The sequence below is a fragment of the Orbicella faveolata genome, unplaced genomic scaffold, assembly GCF_042242905.1.
Source record: "Orbicella faveolata isolate gen_17 unplaced genomic scaffold, um_ofav_v1 contig_12, whole genome shotgun sequence".
NCBI classification, from domain to species: Eukaryota; Metazoa; Cnidaria; class Anthozoa; order Scleractinia; family Merulinidae; genus Orbicella; species Orbicella faveolata.
The window spans coordinates 17,249,949-17,272,500 of record NW_028301539.1 but is presented as its reverse complement, the minus strand read 5'-3'; the positions used below and the strand labels follow the sequence as shown (position 1 = coordinate 17,272,500).

Sequence of the window (22,552 nt, the reverse complement as noted above, 5' to 3'; positions counted from 1 at the left end):
ACTGGGCTTATCGTGCAACCTGGCAAGCTCTTCCTCTGGGCCATCAGAAAATTCGGACAAATCCAAGGCTAAATCATTGGGATCAAACTCTTCGTCAGATGTTTGCAAGTCTTGAAAGCTTACTGACTGACGGGAAGGTGTTCTTGTACTCTTATGTAACAGTCCTGAAGTGGATATAGTCATTTCAGAGTTGGTTCTGTAGTTCTGTGGTTTCATTCTGAACAATAAAAAAAAAAACATAGAAATTATTTCCATGACAGGTTTTATACAAGAGTGCCACATTATTGGATAATTGCAAATCATTTGAAAAATACTAGTGCATAAGATTTTCAATGGCATGTCAAGCAATGTCATAGCCACAGCAACCCAGGTATTATGATTATCAGTTGAGTAAGGTGCGACGAAAGTTTGGTCACCATGTTTTAATGTGAAAATCGTGTTGTTGTCACTGGCAACTGGTTCCGTTTCCAGTGGCAACTTGTCTCCCTATGGTGTCATTGGCAGCAAAGTGCGCCAAACTGTAGGTGATGCGACAGGTGACACAAGGCTGTTCACATAATTTGTTTTCAATGGAAACAAGTTAAATTGCTTGTGACAACACCATAATTTTAAGACCAAAATTTTGTCACCAAGCTTTTGTCGCGCCTTACTCAACTGATGGTCGTAGTAGGTGCACTCATTAGTATGCATGTATTAGTGACAGGGAGATGTGAAACCCTTTCTTGAGTTGAGAAAGAGGTAGAAATTTTGTGTCAGCTCTTTTGGTGAGAGATTTTAGTAAGGACTTTTTAGGGTTGATCACAAAGCATAACCCAAGGCTCATTTATGTCAGTTTCATTCAGAAAAATAAATTACAATTAAACAGTGTGCGTGCAAATAAAGAGGAGACCTTCAGTTACGAGCCACTGGACTTTAACCTAGAAGGATATTTTGAGGGTCGAACAATTTATTCCATTGTCACCTTCCATACATGGCAATCAAATACGTGGTAACAATGAGGGGTAGAAAAGGAAAAAATATCGCCATTGCAACTTCCAAAGAGTCGACCCAGGTATTGCTTGTTGCAGTCATGCATGAAATGTAAAAATGATGAACTTTTTACACGCAAAAACTTCATTTTTACCTTCAAACACAACACATAGCTTTTGAAGGCTTTTTTGTCCAAGCCACAACGTTACAAAGAACGCTTTTTACATGCTTTAAGGTTGATTACCTGACTGGTGTTCGTCGACCTCGCAGTATGAAGTCTTCGTCTGGGTTTCGCTTTCTTGTTCCTCTGGAAGGCAGAGGTCGTAAATTATAAAATGAATCCTTCTCTGAGGGTCTTTTCTTTGCCATGCTGCTGATGAACATTTTGCTTTGTGGTTAAAAAGTATGAAAATCCACAGCTGGAAACAACAGAGAAAATTCCACTGGAATCCACAACAAACTGAACGAGCGCGTTCGTTGGCTTAGCAACCAAGCTGTGGAACCAGGCTTCGCGCTGCAAGAAGGCTTGGCGTGTTAGGGACGAACTATCCTGTGACGTCACACAGGTAAGACTCAGGGGCGAGTTGTTCAAAGCCCGATTAAGTATTAGCGAGAATTGATCGGTAATTTTTCGGTGAGGTTTTCTATTTACATTGTTTGTCCTTCAGTTTTGAGTTTGAGTAACCTCAAACTACACAAAACATAAATAGTCAAAAACGTTTTTATGCAAGAAAAAATACTTCTTCGGTTAACTTTTAAACCAGGGTTAACGTCAACCGGCTTTCGAACAACCCGGCCCAGGTTTACGGAAAAGAAAAGCGTTCACACAGGAATGTGTTACCACGTCGATTTACAGTCGTGAGTAGTCGAGAACGCAAAGACTAATCCCATCCAAGAAAAAAACAGAGCGAGGAACAGCTTTGTCAAACCCAAGCGTTCGTGGATGGTAAATTTAGTTGGAAGGGAGGGGAACGGGGGCGGCGGGGGGGGGGGGGGGGGGGAGTGGATTCACAACCTTCCACCTGCCGTATCCTGCTCTCCCGCTTCCCCTACCTTTATCTCCCGACTCCCGCCCTTGTTCCTCTTGCTCCTGTCCTCTGTAAATAAGGAGGCTCAAAACACAACCTAGTCATTTTGCTCGGCGCAATCCTTAAGCGTTTCTTTTCCTTTTTTCCTTTGTTTCCAGCCTTGCTCCTCTTACTCACGTTTTTTGAGAGCTTAAGCGACAACATTTCATGATCTGTGACGTAACCATCGTAAAGCGGTTTCCAATTTTACCGGAAGTAAGCCTCAGTTTTTTTTAACCCAAGGGCAAGTTTTCGTTTCTCAGTCGGTCCAGAAGTCTCAAAAATAAGCTAAATGTAAGTCAAATTACATTTTGGGTTCTTGTTTTTGACAGTGTTTTAACGCTTAATAAATGATTCCCGCCTTCCTAGAACTCCCGCTTCCCCGACGCCCTTTTGTCTCCCGCTTCTCGCCCTTTCGTCTCCCGCCTCCCGCCCCGGTCCCCTGTAGGATCGCTCAGAGGACCATTTCAATTCCACTACTCCGCACCGTGGAACTCGGTTTGGCATACAATAATTGCCCTTTCAGTGAACTCTTTCTAAGGCAAACACTTTCACCGACAAGCTCTAGGTCTTTGCCGTTAGTGTAAGGTAAGTACGTGGATAGAAAAACCTGTAACTGGAAATTAAATCTCAACATCATAAGAAATGAGACCTTTATTGTGAAAAATGAAATGTTTCACTAATCACAAGCATGGGTAAAGAAAACGGAAATTGAAGTATATTACAAGTCATCGCAGGCTATTTAGCGGAAGTTCTGACTATGGTAATTCAACCGGTTTTCCTGTCTTCCTTCCATCATCGGTAAAGCGTGAGAAGAATGAGGCGAACCAATGGCCCGTCTCCCCTTCTTGTTTTCGCGGCTTCGTCACCAATATGCCGTTTGTATGTTGTCACGTGCACCTCCCTAACAAAACTGGCATCTATTCCGGCTACCTTGTTGCAACAATTCATTCGTCTTGGGTATCCTTCTTCCATATCTCATAAAACGTCCATCTTCATAAAATGAAACAAAGACATTAAGGAAAATCACAATCAATCAATCAATCAATCAATCAATCAATCAATCAATCAATCAATCAGTCAATCAATCAATCAGTCAATCAATCAATCAATCAATAACAAAAAAAACCCCAAAACATAAAACAGCTATTCAAGTTAAAAGTAATAGAACTTAATTTTCGTTGTTTGTATCTAACTGGTCGAGATAGCGCAGATAATTAACGATAATATTTTTTGATTAGTCAATGAAAGTCAAACTATTTTTCCTCTTCTCTCCCTGGACAAAACAATACGGAAAAGAAATGAACTGAAAGCAGGCAGAGAAAACATGTTTGTTTTAAAAATTTGCGATTTGCGGCCATCTTTCTAGAAAAATCAAATCGTTAAAAAATAACGCTGATGATCAAGCTCAGATGCTAGCTATCATTAAAAAGTAGATTGTAAAAGAATGCAAAGGATACAATTCTAAGAAGGATGGAACAAAAGCAAAATCTTTCCTGAACTCCACTGGACAATACAGTTTTGCCAGCTGCTCTTCGTACAGACTTAAACTTTCTCTCATATTAGGTCCATTTCCACCCTAAAAGGAAAAACAAAATAGTAAGATAACGTGATAATTTAGCCTAGCGATAAAGGAGTGGTGAGAACGAGAGATAGGAATGCAACATAACGTAACAAAACTGTCAATTTTACTGGTTTCCAAGGAAACAGCCGATGTTCATCCAGCTTCACTGAAGCTCGATGGACGTCAAATTAGGTGCTTTACGTTAACGCACCCAATTTCAGTTGTCATTGAATTTCTTGGATTCTTTGTCACGTACTTTTAGTCACGGACACGTGGATTCTTGATTTATGTACTCAAACTTACTTGCACAAAATACTTTCCATGTGGAGAGAGAAGACGAATTGAAAGGTCCTGGATTTCCCTTTGAAACTCCAAGTACGAACCTACAAACCACACAAAATTGTTTTAGTAACTTTATAGTGGAATCCCGATTTTCATCACCCTCTATTTCTCGTATTTCCCAATAACTCGAACCAAAAGTAGCTTCCTTTGCATTTGTTTCACCATAATTTACTCTCGATATCTCAGCCGAAAACCCGATTTCTTCAGCTAATTAAAAACCCGAGCCAAATACACGTTGCTGGCAAAAAGTGCGGGGAAGTGTAGGGGAGAATCGCGATTGGTTTGGTTTTACTTGGGATTGGATGAGAAAGTGGCGCGAGATTTTTTTAACCAATCATAAAGCGCAGTTATGCGAAACTATTGCGAATTTCTTTCGATCCTCAAGTGAAAACCGCTCTAATTATTGACTCTAACAGCAATTTGGTGTGATCGTGGTTTAAGACTTACTATACTTACCGTCCTGTTCTTCTGATCTTATAACGATGTCAGTAAGATCGTTAATCACGAAATCAAACGTCTTTTTTTCCCTTACAAATTCTCGCATGACTTTGGCGCAGTCATCAATTATAATCTGTGACGAGAAAATATGGAAAAAGCACCATATTAAATTAATTACGAGGAATTTGTGCATGGCAGTGACCAGGTTCAAGATGTTGAGAAGAAAAGATCGTATCTCCTTTGGAGCTCGTATAACAAAATCATCAACAATAACAACAACAGCAGCAAGGGAAATTTTCGTCGAGTGTCTGTAGCCGTTGGAGTTGCCACTTACCTCGTAATTTTTGCCCCGTAAATTGTCGAGCGAATCACCACAAATTGCTCTGAGATGCTTTCTTGAGGCATCAATGACACCCTTGTCAATTTGTTAAGCTGTTAAAGAATGGTGCGCGTAACAAACAGAATAACACAATGTACGATAAAAGAACTCGTGTAGCTCGGTCACAAAGTTAAGATCTGATTCGCAACCTACACCATTTAAAAGGTTCTTTCTAACTGACCAAATTAACGAAGCAAAAGATAAAAATCGTAAAATTTCACTAGCCCTAAGAACAAAAGGGGTGCAGTTTAAATGAAGATACAGGTGTTAAAGTGGTGCAGAACAACTGTGCTGGTGTTCTGAGAAATTAATGCCGTACAAAATTAAATGACGCACGGTACGTTAATTTGGCAAAAATGAGCGAAAGTTGTTTTTCAGGCTTTGCCTTGTTTAGTCGCAAAATGAATAGCCCATGCTCGCTCCACATGATTATATCTGAGAGTATATTTGAGTAAGGAATTCCCTTTCTTAAAAACCACTCGATCACCTTATTTTTTGGTTTGTTTTAAAAGGATATCTCAACCATAACAACAGACCTCGGGTTTTCCTTTAATAACTCATGAAGCACTCCCCCGTCACCTCCCCCCAAGATAAGAACACTTTTGTCTTTGTAGTCCGCCCTGCCGTTTCCCATGAGAGCCTGCGTGTAAACGAGGTCGCTCTCAGCAATCACTGTTGAACAAGACAAGAGAAAGTTCTACGATTCAGTATACAAACTACAGTTCTAGAAGGGATCGGGAGAGGAGTATTGTGGACATTCACATGTAGTTGCCAGAAATAATTGTAGGTTTTTCGTTTTTATAAATTGTCACTGCTTACCATCTTAGGAGAAAAAGACTTGATAGAAAAGATAGGGGTTCTTCTACTATCACCTCATAGAAATCTCGAGCTCATAATCGAATTGTTAAGTAGATAGTGAGTAGCCTAGCAGTGCGCGCTTGTTAACAAAATAGCGGCACTTCTTTGGGTTATTGAAGTGTCTGTGAAAAGGACTTAGAGAAAGTTTTGAACGACTAGTAGGTTTATACTGAAATAATTAGATTCTTCGCTCTCGATTTGTATGCGTAATATTTGACTTGAGCTAACCCCTCGCCAGCTCTTACGTGATAAAAATCTCGAGCTCAAAATTAATAAATAAAGTACTAAAAAAAAGAACAACAAAACAAAACAAAAAAGTATCGAGCTCAGAATCTAATTGAAAAAGGACGAAAAGGCCGAGCGATGAGAGAAAATTTGCCACGTCAAGAACAGTGTAGATTGGATGATGAGTCGATAAAGGGCTAGTATAATTTTGACTTACTTTCTATCTCATCCAGGATAAGCATATTGCCAAACTGAGGTGAATGGATAACCTGAATATGTTGATATGGTGAGTGCTCACTGGAAACAACTCTGAAAGCGAAAAAAAAACAGGGGGTAGAAGAAAAAAAAATGAAATGAACTAAGTAAAATTACATTAAAAGCGACTTTAAAAGTGGCAACAAGTGACGACTGACTGAAGCGGGCTCAAAGAGCGGAATATATAAGAAATAAAAATTAATCACTTTATGTAAGTTTCGAGGTGTTTAGCACTGCTGTACCAATATAGTGGAAGGAAGGCGGATTTGAAACCAGGACCTACGGATTAAAAATCCGACACCCTAACCATTTTGCCACACTTCCTCTTACTATTTTCACAATGACCGCAATTTTACAGTTTTGATATCGTTTCGAAGTTGTTTTAAGTGCGGCGAGTGTGTATAAAAGACGCGATGTCTTGATCTTCTCGATATTAAAACATATTCGTGGCCTCGCGGCTAAACTTTCTCAGGAGGAAAAGTGACACTGAAACTTTCTGTCCGTCCTCTATGGCCTCGCCTTCTTCTGCTTGTCACTGAATTCACGAGGAACGGCAAATAATCTGTTCGTTTGATTACCTGTCGAAGTCATACTCTATAATCCTATCGTCAGTTGTTTCGCGATAGCAACGGATCGCTCGTCCCCGTGTGATTGGAAGAATGTACCTCGCTATCGAACACGACAGGCTCGTGTTCATACGATCACGCAGCTCTACTATATCCTAGACGGAGGGAAAAAAAGTAAGGCAACAAACATAAATGCTATCATAGTTAGAATGAAAAAATAAAAAAAATTCGCAAAGTAAATGCCTGCCTGGCATAACCCCCTAGCCTCTTCCAGGCGTTCAGTTAGTTGGGGCGCAGCACAAAGAAAGCGTTTTTTATTTTTTCGCGCGCTGTTTCTTTCCCACTGCACCCCAACTAACTGAACGCCTGGATGCTAGGCAACTTATCGCGTCCCAATGGCGTGACAACTTTTGGAAACCTATGAAGTGCTCGTGCTATTACTTGGTTGGATGAGACAAACTGTAACGTTACGAGTTCTTCAACAAAGGTTTGCCAAAAACAGTATATATTCCACCGACGCCCTTTAGGGGCTAAACGAGTTTTCATGTGGCTGGATAAGGCCTGAATGGCCGCTCATGAAATTGCAGGTCTTCATATAGCTTACCTTTTTGGTCCAAGTACGATACAAATCGCTCTTGTTATCACCAACGTATTGCACGATATCAAGGGTGACAAGGCCATCCGGGAATATCCGAACAGTACACTGCCTGCAATGTTGAACAAACTGACATGCATGATACTGCTTGTAAATTAATTTAATGTCAACTAGACGCATAACTGCGTCAAACTGCGTCAATACTCGGGCTTCTCTTATGGAAATAAACTTAGTTTACATGAATAGATATATCTGGGGATGGTCGTCTGCCAGTTGCCCAACAACAAAACCGCGAGAAGACTCAGTTTTTCTTGTGTGCATTTGAGCGGTCAAGAAATACTTTGGACGTTGAGTATCGATGGCAGAAGTATTTTTCAGACAAAATGGAAGAGATTTGCACGTACATTATATTAGCTTCAAAATAAAGAACGAATATAGAGGTAAGAGGATATTTGTATTGCGTTTATCCTGGCATATGCATTTGCTTCCGGGAGTTGATGTTCCTCAGGTAACCTGTTGTTTCGTCCCGTAACGAGTTCGCTACCTTTGAGGAAACCACAGCTAGTGGGAAAATGGGGGCTAAATCGCTACTGGCCGCTTAACAAGGGGCGGGGGGAAGCGGGGGAGGGGGGGGGGGGAGTTTAACAGGTCGCCGCTCAATAGGCCACTTTCGATATATTAATATTCTAGCATGGCTCCGAGACTTTCAGGACAAACTTTTATATTTGATGTCGTTGTCTTTGTATCCAAGTCTCTTTTGGGAATTGAGAGACAAAAGAAACTTTAAAAAAATTTCAATTTTGACCCGAAAGCCTCGGAGCCATGTTAGAATATTGATATATCGAACATGGTCCATAGAGGTTCCACTGTATATCTAAGTGTTCCGAAGATCGATTGGGGAGAGCGTCACAGAATGTAGACGTGTGTTGCGAAGCTCCGTAAACCGGACAATTTTCTACCGTGTTTAAACGTCCATGGAAAAATTATTTATTACTCCAAAAAGGAAAAGTAGCCATCGCAGTAATTTGGAGCCGTCACCAGAAAATAAAAGACTGATAGAGTCAAATTCTCCGCTTAAGATATCGAGTGACGAAGAACGAGGTCATGGAAGTACTCGGACCCAAAATAGACTGAGTGTTATCGAAGCTATCCAACCTGGAAACAAAAATGGAAGAACTGAACGTAGCAGTCGAAGGACTACAAAGCAAGGTAACGTCTTTGGAGATAGAAGTAGATTCAGTAAAAACTAAACAGAACCTTAGGCGATAACTTCACTTCGTTGGAGAAAAGTTCTGTATTCGTTGACGAACAAGTACAAGAATTGATAGCTAAGACTTATAAAAACAATGACGACGTCAGCGATACAAGCAGAAAACTGCTATACTTGGAGGCCTACAGTTGACGTGAAAATCCGAAATTTAAAGGCATCCCCGAAACTTTCGCATCGAGCGAAGGAGATGGAGCTATTCAACGGGGCGAAGTGTCCACCGAAAATACAAAAGGGGTGCTAACTGAGTTCTTAGAAAGAGTTCTGGGAATAGAAGGTGCACAGAGCATTGAATATCAACGAGTACACCGAATGAGCAAGCCGAGAAAGGAAAATGGAAGAGAAAGATCATCATTGCGCGTTTCCTAAGGTTTTCGGACAGAGAACGGGTGCTCAAATGCGGACGGAAACACAGGATACAAGAAATCCACGAGATGCGAAAGCTCCAAATGGAGAAGTTGAAGAATGCCAGGAAGGATGGTAAACCTACATATTTTAGTGGATCGGAGCCCGACAAACTTTACGTCAACGGTAAATAGGTCAAAATGTAAAATGTAATAAGTTTATCTGGGTTAACGTTGCTATCATGATTATTCATTTTCTCCAGAAAATGCTAATTCAAGAAGTAGTAGAAAATTCCTGCTATATTTGATACTTTTTACTTTATCCGTTATGCGTATTTTTATTTCTATCGCGTAAGCGTAATTAATTAACCATGTAATTGTTTCAATCGCTCTTGTAATTGTGCTTTAAGTAACAATAAAATGTTAAAAAGAAAAATAAATATCTAAGTGTTCCTGCTTCGCCGGCCCCAGGCTTCACGCTTTTGGTCATGATCAGGAAGGATGGTAAACGTGCAAGTTTTAGTGGATCGGAGCCCGACAAACTTTACATCAACGGTAAATACGTCAAAATGTAAAATGTAATAAGTTTATCTGGGTTAATGCTGCTATCATGATTATTCGTTTTCTCCAGAAAATGCTAATTCAAGAAGTAGTAGGAAATTTCTGCGCGTGGGACACGTGCGCTAAAACGCAAGGGGGTGGGGCTGGGGAAAGGTCAAAATGAGTTCCCTTCGCGGTCCTCTAGCGCTCCTCGCTCGTATCGCTCGCGCGCTCGAAGAAACTAGCTCGTAGCAAAAAAAAAAAAAAAAATTATAATAAATACGTCTGTGGACAGACTAAGATTGTGAGACAGTGAACCATCAAGTTCTGCACTCCCTGGGAACGAGGCATTGGTTCGTCACTTGTGACTTACGTTTCAGTCTTATCGAAGAACAAGAGCATAGTATTGGGCCTGGGTTGAGAAATGGAGTCCTCTGTACCAAACGTTTTCTGTAGCTCTTCTGTGACCTTCCTTTTCAGATATGTCATCATTTTGTCGTCGAGTGGCGCGGGAAGGGTGACATTGAAGTCGAGAAGTGTCTGCTTAACTGACATCTTTATTTGGTTGCTGTTGGTTTCTGTGTAGGAAAATAACGTTAATTTTGATAAATAAACAGTTAAAAGAAAGAAAAAGCAGACGCAAATTATTGATAGAATTAAGTAAGAATGTTATAAAGGATTGCTTACATTCAAATTAAAGGATTTTTAGATAACTTTCGGTTTTTAATCCTGTTTAAATCTTTAGCGCGTATAATTTTTTATTTTATTTCTAGCGTATTTTATTGTAAGCAGGTTACATTTGTAGCTATTAGTCTTTAGAAGAGCCAATTTTTATTGTAAATTTGCTCATGAAACCGTTATTATTTAATGTTATTTATTGTTATATTGCTCATTTATATTCAAAACAAAGGCTAGCTACTGAAAGTTGGCCAATCCAGGGAATTTCACGATACATATAATTGAGCTGGACGGCGGATCAATTGGTTTTACAGTTTTCTTTTTACGCTAAAATATTGATATTCTAATTTTAGGTAATTATTTTTTTAAATTACCAGTGTAATTGGTGTAAAGGATATGCGTCGATTTCTTTTTTTTTCCGGACAAATTGGGTATTTTGGAGTAAACAGTCACTGTTATGTGACTGAGATAACTTCTTAGAGTGTCGCAGCATTCCTGATTTTCTACAGATTTGAATGAGATCTATTATTTTGTATTAGTATCACCCAACTAGTGGACTAAAGCAAATCCTGCATTTTGATTGGCTACGCTACTATAGGACTATTAGTAATAGTCCTCGAGTAGCGAAATTGGCGCCATCGAGCGTGACGCTTTCTTTCGTTTTATTCCCAAATGTTTCTTCAACTTGCATTTGCTAACTTTATTATTGCCTTTTCTGTCCGACTAGTTGGGTATTACTAAAACAATTACACCCTTCGCCCTCAAGGGCCACGGGTCAATAGCCCGCAAGGGCTACGGGTCTAATTGTCAATTAGTATTGTGAAGTTTGAGAGCAGTCATTCTTGAAAATATATTTTCATCGCGGCTTTAAGTTCTGTTCGCGTTTAGCTTTTGCTCCCTAAATGCGGAAACCACCAGTTGATTAAATACATTGTAAAATAAACAAAGCGTCGATTTGAAGGACTTTCCTTTGGACAATGTTCTTTTTGGGGGTTCGTTTGGCTCATTTGCTCCTTGGTTAACGGACGGGACAGGTTAGCCTAGCTCTTTTGTTCCACTGCCGAGCAAGAAAAACAAGCCAAATTAAACCAGTCTCTAAATGAACAGTCCATAGATACACCGGTATAATGTTTGTTATTTTCAAGTTCTAACATCCACTACCGAGCCACCGTAAACGAGCAAATAAATATAAAGAGAAAAGGGCGTAACACCCTCAATGTTTATTTCTTATTCTTACATCCCGGCCAGGCCAAATGAGCCATTAAATAAAACTACTTAAAAAGCGGATCATGTACTGTGACACCTGACTCCCACTTTAATCATTATAGGGACCTTTAGATTGCGATGCTAACAAGACTGATCGGGTACAACTGCAGTTTGACTTTCGCATTTTAATTCTATTGCTTTCCCAGAGCCTTCACTCCTCCTTGTTGAGGTGTCACGCGATTTGTGTGGATAGCAATTATTAAATGCAAACGCACAGGGTTCGAAAAGTCACACCCATACTTAATCTCTTACTTGGACTCCTTACCCAGGTAATGAGCATCTTAGTGAAGGTGACCCTCTTCAAGGTAACAACTATAAATATGTTGGTTTTCTGAGTCTGAAGATTTTCTTGCCTAATCTTCAGTCTGTTGTAAGCCAGAGTAATTAAAGTATAATATTGTTCTCATTTCCTAATTAATTACAGGCACGAAGAACGGTTTGTTTGAACTTCGCTAACAGCAACAACTATTTCTAGTAAAGAGGGTATCCTTTATAATATTAAAACGCGAATAAGTTTAAAAACAAAACTCCCCTGTTAACTTGTTCTAGCGTCGATTATAATTTCCAACTCGTGTTCTTGCTTTAGTTAAAAGCCAGCTGGCCTTTTAAATTCCGAGATAGCGAGGTTAGCTGACAACAAAATCTTACGAAGGAGCACTAACAAGAATGTGCGATCTACACAGCGGATTCTCAGTTTTCGACTAGCTTAAAGTAAACAGCTGAAGAAGGCTTCGACAAATGTACGACTACCTCGAGCAGACCAAATGTATGATTCGGACCGATTCGCCTTACTTTTTAAGGGTTACTATGTTAAGTAGCCAATACTCACAAGAAACGATTCTGAATAACGTAGGATTACGCTTTGTGACTGAGAAAAAGGCTTTTCTTTGTGAAATAATGCAGTTGTCAGGAATTAATAGTGTTTTTATCCGTTCCGCGCGACTCTTAGCTGACCACCGAAAAGTTTGCCCCTCTATTTTCCCGGGAATTTTGAACCAATAATGTTTTCTTGAACTTCCAGCCGATTTGCGACCAGTAGGGTAAACGAAGACATGGGTTTGAAAAAGTTTGCAGGTGGAGGCACGTTCCCCATTTCTATCCACGTGGTCTTGTGCTGGCAGCATGCTACTTGTGAAACGGAAGGTTTCACGGCTCGGCACATGTGTATGGGGCGCCATTTGTAAATTTATTATTTAGACCGAATTTATGCCATTTTCCCCTTATTTATAAATAATTGGAAATGCCACAAAATTTGTTTATAAATAATTGGAAATGCCACAAAATTTGTTTATAAATAAGACACAAGAACTTGTCCGTTGATATGTAAATAATTATTTTAGGTACGTCCTGATTTATAAATAATCTTTTACCATAGAGTTATTATATATAAATAACAAACTAAACAACTTCAATTATTTATAAATCAGGTCATCTCTAAAATAGTTATTTACATATCATAAAGTTTGTAAATCCCATTATTTATAAATAAATTACTTCGCCGGGAGTGTAAATTAATTATTTATAGATAATGAACTTCACTAAGTGTGTAAATTCATTATTTAGAAATAATGAATTTCACCTCGCCGAGTGTAAATTTATTATTTATAAATAATGAACTTCACTGAGTGTGTAAATTCATTATTTAGAAATAATAAATGTCACCTCGCCGAGTGTAAATTTATTATTTATAAATAATGAACTTCACTGAGTGTGTAAATTCATTATTTAGAAATAATGAAGTTTCACCTCGCCGAGTGTAAATTTATTATTTAGAAATAATGAATTTAACCGTGTGTGTAAATTCACTATTTACAAATAATGAAGTTTCATCTCGCCGAGTGTAAATTTATTACTTCTAAATAATGAACTTCACTGAGTATGTAAATTCATTATTTAGAAATAATGAAAGTATGAATGGCTGACCCAGCGTCTCTTGCCCGATCGATTTCGGAGGTTGTTCCTCGCGCCATAAGTGAGACAGTTAATGCTGCCCTTGCTCAGGTAGGTATGCAGCCTGAAATTCAGCAGTGGCGTATCTGGGTGAGGGGCCCGGGGACCCGTTCCCCCCCCCCCCCCCCACGCTTCAAATATCTATTATGTCGTTCTTATTCACTCAACAATTCGGCAGCTCACACTGCAACAGGAACAACTACTCAAAGGCCGAGGTAACAGGTAAATTTTAAGAAAAGAAACTGCTGCATGAAGAAAATAAAAATCGCTTGGCGTGTTAAGTGAAAGGTCTGATTTCTATTGAAATAGACCTTTTTCGCTTGGGCGGTTTGTTGTTCCATTACAGACCACGTGACATTCTCTAGAGATATTGTTCTTTTATTCATCTAAAAATTATTTTTTCATATACGCGCAACTATTTGAAAATTTGAAAGGAAGAATTCTCAAGAGTATCATCACATGGTCTGAAATGGGGCAACAAACCGCCCAGTCGAAAAAGGTCTATTCAACAATGGTTTAAACGTAAATTAATTTAGCTTTCCACGTGTATGATCTTTGGACTTGCCTGGAATAGACATGCTTAGCCATGACTTGATCAAGCCAAACAAAGTGTGTCACACAGCTATCCGTCCAAAGGTCACAAAGGTCACAAAGAATTTAACCTGCGAGCAGGCTCACGTTTGAGTCAAACGCACGAGTGACGAAGAGGAATAGCGATCGGCGGGAAAGAAGCGCCAAGAAAGTGACTTTCTCCTCTTGCGGCTTCGCCCGTCGATTTCTCGCTCTCAGCTACGCCGAGCGCGTTTGTGCTCCAACGCGAGCCTGTTCGCAGGCTACAAAGAATTATCTGAGCAAGTAAATACATTATTCGATTTCCCGATTTTAAAAGCTCTGCATTTTCTTCATGCAGCAATTTCTTGTCTTAAAATTTACCTGTTACCTCGGCCTTTGAGTAGTCGTTGTCGTTGTCGTTGTTCCTGTTGCAGTGTGAGCTGCCGAATTGTTGAGTGAATAAGAACTACACAATACTTATTTGAAGCGTGATACTCGCTTAAACGCAATTATTCAAAATAAGGGGGGGGGGGGGGAGCCTCCCCTGGATCTGTCACCGCTGAATTTCAGGCTGCATACCTACCTGAGCAAGGGCAGCATTAACTGTCTCACTTATGGCGCGAGAAACAGCCTCCGAAATCGATCGGGCAAGAGACGCTGGGTCAGCCATTCATACTTTCATTATTTCTAAATAATGAATTTACATACTCAATGAAGTTCATTATTTCTAAGTAATAAATTTACCCTCGGCGAGATGAAACTTCATTATCTCTAAACAATGAATTTCTAAATAATGAATTTACACACACGGTTAAATTCATTATTTCTAAATAATAAATTTACAGTCGGCGAGATGAAACTTCATTATTTCTAAATAATGAAATTACACACTCAGAGAAGTTCATTATTTATAAATAGTAAATTTACAGTCGGTGAGGTGAAATTCATTATTTCTAAATAATGAATTTACACACTCAGTGAAGTTCATTATTTATAAATAATAAATTTACACTCGGCGAGGTGAAATTCATTATTTCTAAATAATGAATTTACACACTCAGTAAAGTTCATTATTTATAAATAATAAATTTACACTCGGCGAGGTGAAATTTATTATTTCTAAACAATGAATTTACACTCCCGGCGAAGTAATTTATTTATAAATAATGGGATTTACAAACTTTATGATATGTAAATAACTATTTTAGAGATGACCTGATTTATAAATAATTGAAGTTGTTTAGTTTGTTATTTATATATAATAACTCTATGGTAAAAGATTATTTATAAATCAGGACGTACCTAAAATAATTATTTACATATCAACGGACAAGTTCTTGTGTCTTATTTATGAACAAATTTTGTGGCATTTCCAATTATTTATAAATAAGGGGAAAATGGCATAAATTCGGTCTAAATAATAAATTTACAAACGGCGCCCCATACATGTGCGCTACAAGGTTTATCCACTGGATTCCATCGTTCATGTAACAATCGAGCAAGCTAAGGACTCTTGCGGGAAATATAATTTGCGAAATTAAAACGCGGCGATATTCACTGTAAAAGTTATATTTGCTCATTAGAATTCCGTGTGAGTGTTGCGACACCCAGAGAACCAGCCAACCATTGTTTATGTATCAATCGGATTTGACAAGTGCGTTTGTTCAGAGAAATCCTTAGAACTTAATAACAATTAAATTCGATGTTAACGCTAAATTCGACATTTTTTGAGAGCTAGTTCTGATGTGAAATTTCGGCATCTGTTATTCTGCTTGCGCGCACATTATAGCCGGAATTACTTATGCTTCAGATACTTTATGTTCACTTCAGAGCTGACCGGCCGCTCACGGATTTTTTCTGAGGAGAAGAGGGCAGTTTGTTCTCACGTTAGGTAATACGTTGCAACACGGTCTCCAAACGTGTGCATGCAAGGTGTTGATTGCAAAGCATGACGCAAGAAATGCCTTGCTTATGCGAAAATAGGAAAAGTCAATCGTTATTTCATTTGTGAAGAAACAAATAGCTGGAACAATTGAGTAGTCCGCTTTTGAGCAAATCTTATGTTTCGAATTAGTTCGGAAATGGAACATACACGAAAAGCCAAAATAAAAAAGAATTATCGAGACACGTGCCGTGGATTACGTAAGGCTTTAATTTATTCGGTCTCTGTTATTTTTTATTGTAATCTACCCTGTTCTTTTCAATCGTCTTTGCAATTTAATACCTTCTCCCGCTAAAGGAAAACATACCTGGTGTTCTGCGAGTAAAATTCGTGATCGACTGATCACTCATGTTCAGTACTGTCGAGTAGATTCCATCGGAAAAGAGAACTTTCTATTCGTTGTCGATCGGAAAATTACATCTCATTGGCTATTAGCTGGATATAAAGCCTGTCGGATCGATCGATTCGTCGAACGGACACGACCCGAAACCTGGATGTTGTCGATCGGAAAATCGCATCTCATTAGTGACAACAGACCCCGGCGGTCCAACGTTGTCGATTCGACCGATTCGTTCGATTCGTCGAATGGACACGACCGCGAAACGTGGATGTTGTCGATCGGAAAATCGCATCTCATTAGTAACAACAGACCCGGCGGTCCAACGTTGTCGATTCGTTCACAGGTTATTATAACGAAAGCACTGTGAAAGAGGACATAAACACATGAATATTCCTCGTTCTAAAAACACCAAAGGTAGTATAAACGAAACATTGCATAGTCATTTACGCCGCTATAAGAAAAGCACGGTGAAAGAGTACATAAACACATGGATATTCCTCGTTCTAAAAACACCGGTGAAAGAGGACATAAACACATGAATATTCCTCGTTCTAAAAACACCAAAGGTAGTATAAACGAAACATTGCATAGTCATTTACGTCGCTATAAGAAAAGCACGATGAAAGAGTACATGAACACATGAATATTCCTCGTTCTAAAAACACCGGTGAAAGAGGACATAAATACATGAATATTCCTCGTTCTAAAAACACCAAAGGTAGTATAAACGAAACATTGCATGGTCATTTACTACGATTATCAGTTGAGTAAGGCGGGACGAAAGTATGGTCACCAAGTTTTAACGTAAAAATCGTGTTGTTGTCACGGGCAACTTACCTCGTTTCCGTTGGTAACAATATCAGCAGCCGTTGGTCGCCTGTCGCGTCGCCTACAATTTCGCGCGCTTTGCTGCCAATTGACGTCAAAGGCGGACAAGTTGCCAACGGATACGGAGCTCGTTGCTCGTGACAACAACACGATTTTTACGTTAAAACTTGGTGACCATACTTTCGTCCCGCCTTACTCAACTGATAATCGTAGTAAGCACGGTGAAAGAGGACATAAACAGATGCATTTTGCATGGTCATTTACGCCGCTAACATATCCTTAGTATATCGCAAAAATACTCTTATCGATGAATCAATGATTGACAATCGACAAAACGCCGCTATAACAAAAGCACAGTGGAAGAGGACATAATAAAGATATGAATATTCCTCGTTCTAGAAACACCAAAGGTAGTATAAAGCCAAACATAACAAGTTTTCTATCGCAATGACCCTACCGTGAACCGACCGATGACAACGTATGACAATCGGAGTAAATTTCTGGTACGTTTCGAATTTTTTGTCTACATCAGCCTTGACCACCTCACGTTAATATGTTTCGTGGCGGGGCTTTAAAAATAAACCCCAATAAAGTGTACATTTTCAAAAAGCTAAATAAATGAAGAATTCGATTACGTTTTTTCTTTTTTCGAAAACATAAAAGTTTTCTAAATTTTGCGCAGCGAAGCGATATTTACCCTTTCTTTTTTTTCAAGTTCGTTTATAGCCACGATTATGGCCGCAACGTGTTTAACATCGCAAATGATTCGTTACACATTGCCTTTCAAAAGGGTGTCTCCGATTTCTCAAAGATCGCTTCGTTTTCTTTTTATACCACCCTAAAGTTTGATGTTCGAAAGGTTGTGATATCCTTTAACAAAACAAGTTTTTAACGAGGTCGAAATTCAAAAGTCTGAGACACCCTTTTGTAGGGCAGCTATTTGGGAACATCTACTCGACAGTATTGGACAACCCTCGTGACCGTACAATGCAACAATTCATAAATATCAATTACTCAGGACTAGACACAGTTACGTCTTGGGGACCTATTTTCTGATTGTGGTTATCCTCCATGTTGACAAAAAATTAGAATTAAATTCCCTATTTTCAATTAAGTGCAAGCTCTAGTAATAACGTATGCATGGTCAACCATTCATCTAGGGCTGATGTTGCATTTCGTTTTCAAATTTACATGGAGAAGTTTGTAGTGCGAAAATATTAAAAATGATACGAAATGTTTTACAAACTCATCGGATTTGCATGCACAGGGTCTAAAACACGTATTCTATCGTTCATTTGGGGGGGGGGGGGCACTCCCTTATCGAAAGGACAGGGATGCTAATTGGAAATGTTAAAAGAAACCCTTAATTATGTGAGCCGCCAATTAATGGTTTAATAAGTTACAGTAGAAATAGTATTTATAAGAAAATTATTAATTTCAATAGGTTCTGCTCGTAGCATTTGTACGGTAATTATAATTGGAGGGCAATCGGGTGGGTGTCTAATTACAAATATCAAATTACAAATTCTGTAACTGGATACCTGTATTTGGACTCCTATGCCATTAATGTGTCAATCATGTTCACTTAAATGGGATCTCTCCTGCTGTTTTCCTACTGTTAATTGGCTCAATTTCATAACAGTCCAATTACTATTACTAATAATAATAGTGTAATAGTGCATTCAACAACAAAACGAGGAAAACAAATTCACTTAATTTCTCATTTTATTCTTTAATTAAATTTACGAATAAGTCGAGTTGTCAGTCTTGAGTCTTAACTTACAACATATTTCCTAACTATTACAAAAATCTAAGTAGAATATGAAATATATGTAACTGCCATTACTATGCAGGTCATGTAACTAGTCCCAATTTACAGAGAGTACTTTATAAGAAGGCTAAGTCCACGGTACCAATTTGTTATCATACATAGAAACATTCAAATTATTCCCAACTGTTATCAGTTAAGTAAAAAGTGAAATAGCTATGATTATCTTAAAAACTTCCTTTTTATTGGTCAATAATACTTATCTAAGACAAGCCTATTTGATGGAACCTTCTTTATAACCTGTCTGCCATATCAACCAGTGTATAACAGATATCTGGTTACTTCAGGTATGCTATGGCCACAATTGAAACATACAAAACTTGTTGCAAACATAAACTTTTTCAATCTGCATCAACAGCAGAGTTCAGTTAAAAACACTGCCCTGTGCTATGTACGTGGTTCATGACAGAAGTGCCATTCTATAATTGGAATGCTTTTAAACAAATATAGAAGCCGTTAAATTCAATATGCACATTTAAACAGCTTTTACTCGCTGCCATAGTTTTAAAATTAAAAAATCTACTTTTGTCATGACACACTAGAGTTTTTGGCTGATCTATTTTTGATAAAATCACTGATTGCTGCTTACTCATGCCGAATACTTGGACACAAAATTATGGGATTGGCAATTTGGCACTAATGGCACTCTAAACGTCATAAAACACAATCTGCCAAATCGAAGACAACATCGTTAACTTTATCATTCTTTTATGGCTCTGGAAATTTTCAGCTCAATCATCCCAATACAGCCAAGATACAAATGTTTTAAAAAATGTATGACCGGCAAAATTTGCCTAATGAATCTATTCATGCTGTTGTCTCCCACAACCTTTTTTCAACATTGAGGTTATAATCATTAGTTATTTATTTTATAATACTTCATCTCATAGTTTTTTCCTTGCCTTGTACCCCTTTCAGCTAAGATTTTAATTATGACTGTATCAATTTCTTCAGTGGTTTCAGCTGCACCATCTTCGTCATCTCTAAACTTGGTTGCATGGTCATTGTGTTCTGTGCAGTAATGAGATCCCTTTTTTGGTGTATTTTGGCAACCTATAATAATATATAAGGGTACATTATTCAATTGGTACTATACATTTACAATCGCCTAATGACCCATGAGCAGGTCCGCAGAAACAGCAATTAAATGAATACCAGGCCATACCAAGCAAGCTGAGTTTGAAATAAAAAGCCAAAGTACCAAACTGAGGTTTCAGGAAATAATAACGCCCCTACCACAGAACTGATATCAGAAAACACCCCACTCCTTCACAAATTTTCATTTTTATAAAGAAAAATAACCGTCCCTACACTACTGAATTTCCAAACGTTCCTTTGAATATCCGTCACCCTCTCTAAAAAAACAATTCACAATTGTATGGAAATATACCATACAATTCAAATTTTAAAAAACAAATTTGCTGTAACTTACCACCCCACTTCTTAACAAATGCTTCATGAAAATGTGTTGTCACCACTTCAGCTAGCTCCTTTGTCATATGGTATACTCTGAATGGGAAGGCCATATTTTGCAATAACTTGTACTGCAGCAAATAACAAGAAACCTTCCTCCAACCTTCGTCTATCCATTACTGTCCTTTCTGCTAGTATTTGCCTCATCTTTAAAACCGTATCACTAAAAACACATCAACAACAAATTACAAGCTGCTAATTAAGGAAATGCACTGCTTGTTCCTTATGCACTATGAATATCGAGTGCAAAATTCCCAAGAAAACATTTTCTCTTACAGTACTTAAATTTGTAATCTATATTTATAACCATTGTAACATAATATTCCCCATAACAAGTTTGCAAGGATAGAAAATAGTGGCAGAGAAAGATGCCTTTTTTATCCATTTATCTGTATAGGAATGTTGATATAAGGTAACATAACTATCACAATGCGTGTGTTATAAGAACAAAATTAACAAATGATGTTATTTTGGTAGCCAATCCAGTTTAAAAAGATGAGAATTAATCCGTGTCGTGGTGATACTGTGTTTAAACGGATGAAAAATGATTTCAACTGAAATTGATTTAAATAATACCAATTCCCCCAACAGCATATTCAGCGTTAAAACTTAATTATGGCCTTCGAATTCCCAGCGACACAACTCGCCACATGAATTGGTAATATACAGAATCACAAGTGACAATAAACCATCACTTACCGTTCCATGCGTTTAGTTCCTTTAGAACCACTACTATTGTGCTCTTCAGCAGCTACGCTCTGTTTAATGTAACCAAAGCTCCGATTGTATGAAGTAGCAAATGTAGGATACAGCACCAACAACGAGGAGACTGGCACACTGGCGCATTAAAGACATGTGGAAAGCGGTGTCTTCGGACGATATAAAAAATTCATTGTCCAAACAGCTAATATCTAAGTGTTTAATGGAATTTTCTGTCCAAAATCCATAGTGTTCATAAATTTTACACTTCCAGCAAAATTTTGTCACACGGCTTCCAAGATAACTTCCCCTTTCAGAGTGATAGATTGTCACAACGTGAACCTTCTTCTCAAGCACGGTGAGTGCTTTCATACATTTCCTGCACACCTGACGAGGACTAATCAAACCAGTAGCCAGTGGATGCCCAAAAGACACTGTAAAATCATTGAACATCTTGAACCGGGTAGTTGGCGACTATAGCAAACCAGGGCTCAATTGCGGCAAACTTGAGATCTCAGTTCCAAATATCGTCCCACTAATGAGATGCAATTTTCCGATCGACAACTCCACTTGTCGGATCGTCAATAAAATTCTCCATTCGACGAATCGAACGAATCGATCGAATCGACAAAGTTTCACCGGGGCCCTGCCACAGCAATATCGTGAAATATTTTCTAAGTCCCACTAATGAGATGCAATTTTCCGATCGACAACTCCACTTGTCGGATCGTCAATAAAATTCTCCATTCGACGAATCGAACGAATCGATCGAATCGACAAAGTTACACTGGGGCCCTGCCTGAATAACGTGGAATCTTTTGTAAGTCCCGCTAATGAGATGCAATTTTCCGATTGCCAACTCAACCTGTCGGATCGTCAATAACATTCTCCATTTGTCGAGTCGAACGATTCGTAAGATCCCTTTTTCCGATGGAATCTACTCGACAGTATTGGACAACCCTCAGAACACCAGTTCAGACCAGACAAGCGGCCGGTGTGACTGTTTTGTACGATCAAAATATATAGCGAAATGGGTGGGAGTACCGCAAAGTCGGTAACTATTTTCATACAAAATATTGCGCCAAAATTCTACATTTGAGTTCAAACTGAACGTAACCTTACCTAGACTCGATTTCCGCCGCTCTCTCGTATCCGGTCTACGTTCCTCCCCGAAAAGAGACTATCGTGAAAGCTGGACGCGTGAGCGTGAGCGGCAAACCATGCCTGTGACGTAAATTCTTAATTTAACTCACGCGCTCTGGCCTGCGAACAGGCTGCCGGTTAGCCCGAACGTTGGCTATCTTTAAAGGACGGAACGGGGAACGGGGAACGGGGAACGGGGAACGGGGAACGGGGAATCTTTAAAATGAAGAATCTTTAAAAGCGGGAATCTTTAAAATGGGGAATCTTTAAAAGCGGGAATCATACCCTCCCTATCGTTCGGGCATCGAGCATCGAATTACCTTATTGCTGGTTTTCAGTGTCACGCCGTGCACCGTTCAAAATAAATCAATTAAAAATCAAAACAGTTCAAATGATAAAGTCCAGAATCTCGAAGAGAAAGAAGGTAAATATGCAAAGACTTTC

The 22,552-nt window shown here is 38.8% G+C and overlaps 2 protein-coding genes and 1 long non-coding RNA gene across 5 annotated transcripts in view; all 3 read right to left on the bottom strand.

The window, feature by feature from the left end:
• LOC110062744 (uncharacterized) overlaps nucleotides 1-1,461 on the bottom strand; it is a 2,431-nt gene extending 970 nt beyond the window's left edge. The window contains exons 1-2 of the mRNA XM_020769697.2: nucleotides 1,214-1,461; nucleotides 1-217 (exon numbers count right to left, since the gene is read on the bottom strand). The exon at nucleotides 1-217 is cut by the window's left edge and continues 970 nt beyond it. Coding sequence (XP_020625356.2) covers nucleotides 1-217; nucleotides 1,214-1,353 — 357 coding nt within the window. The 5' untranslated portion in view covers nucleotides 1,354-1,461. The remainder of the gene's footprint in view (nucleotides 218-1,213) is intronic.
• Nucleotides 1,462-2,675: 1,214 nt separating this feature from the next.
• LOC110063158 (spermine synthase-like) lies at nucleotides 2,676-22,219 on the bottom strand. 3 transcript variants are annotated; one of them, XM_089282592.1, is made up of 11 exons: nucleotides 22,088-22,219; nucleotides 9,783-9,987; nucleotides 7,268-7,370; nucleotides 6,676-6,818; nucleotides 6,060-6,151; nucleotides 5,277-5,431; nucleotides 4,715-4,804; nucleotides 4,399-4,513; nucleotides 3,904-3,983; nucleotides 3,497-3,615; nucleotides 2,676-3,029 (listed from the first exon to the last, which is right to left on the bottom strand). In XM_089282592.1, exons 2-11 carry the CDS (start codon nucleotides 9,962-9,964, stop codon nucleotides 2,984-2,986), a joined length of 1,125 nt encoding a protein of 374 aa, XP_089138718.1. In that variant the 5' UTR covers nucleotides 9,965-9,987; nucleotides 22,088-22,219; the 3' UTR covers nucleotides 2,676-2,983. The 3 variants fall into 3 exon arrangements, with proteins under 3 accessions (XP_089138718.1, XP_089138719.1, XP_089138717.1); XM_089282593.1 differs by lacking the exon at nucleotides 22,088-22,219 and adding an exon at nucleotides 16,975-17,085; XM_089282591.1 differs by lacking the exon at nucleotides 22,088-22,219 and adding an exon at nucleotides 16,105-16,744.
• Nucleotides 18,673-22,079, bottom strand: LOC110047775 (uncharacterized). Its single transcript, XR_016205497.1, has 3 exons — nucleotides 20,966-22,079; nucleotides 20,226-20,429; nucleotides 18,673-19,846 (listed from the first exon to the last, which is right to left on the bottom strand). It is a non-coding gene; the product is annotated as an uncharacterized LOC110047775 (long non-coding RNA).
• Nucleotides 22,220-22,552: the final 333 nt, after the last annotated feature.

Coding starts and splice junctions, on each gene's coding strand:
- LOC110063158 (XM_089282591.1), bottom strand. CDS start 16,147: ATGAGTGATCAGTCGATCACGAATTTTACTCGCAGAACACCAG. Junction 4,805..5,276: donor GGTCTGTTGTTATGGTTGAG/ATATCCTTTTAA, acceptor ACAGCTTAACAA/ATTGACAAGGGTGTCATTGA. Junction 4,514..4,714: donor TACGGGGCAAAAATTACGAG/GTAAGTGGCAAC, acceptor TTCTCGTCACAG/ATTATAATTGATGACTGCGC.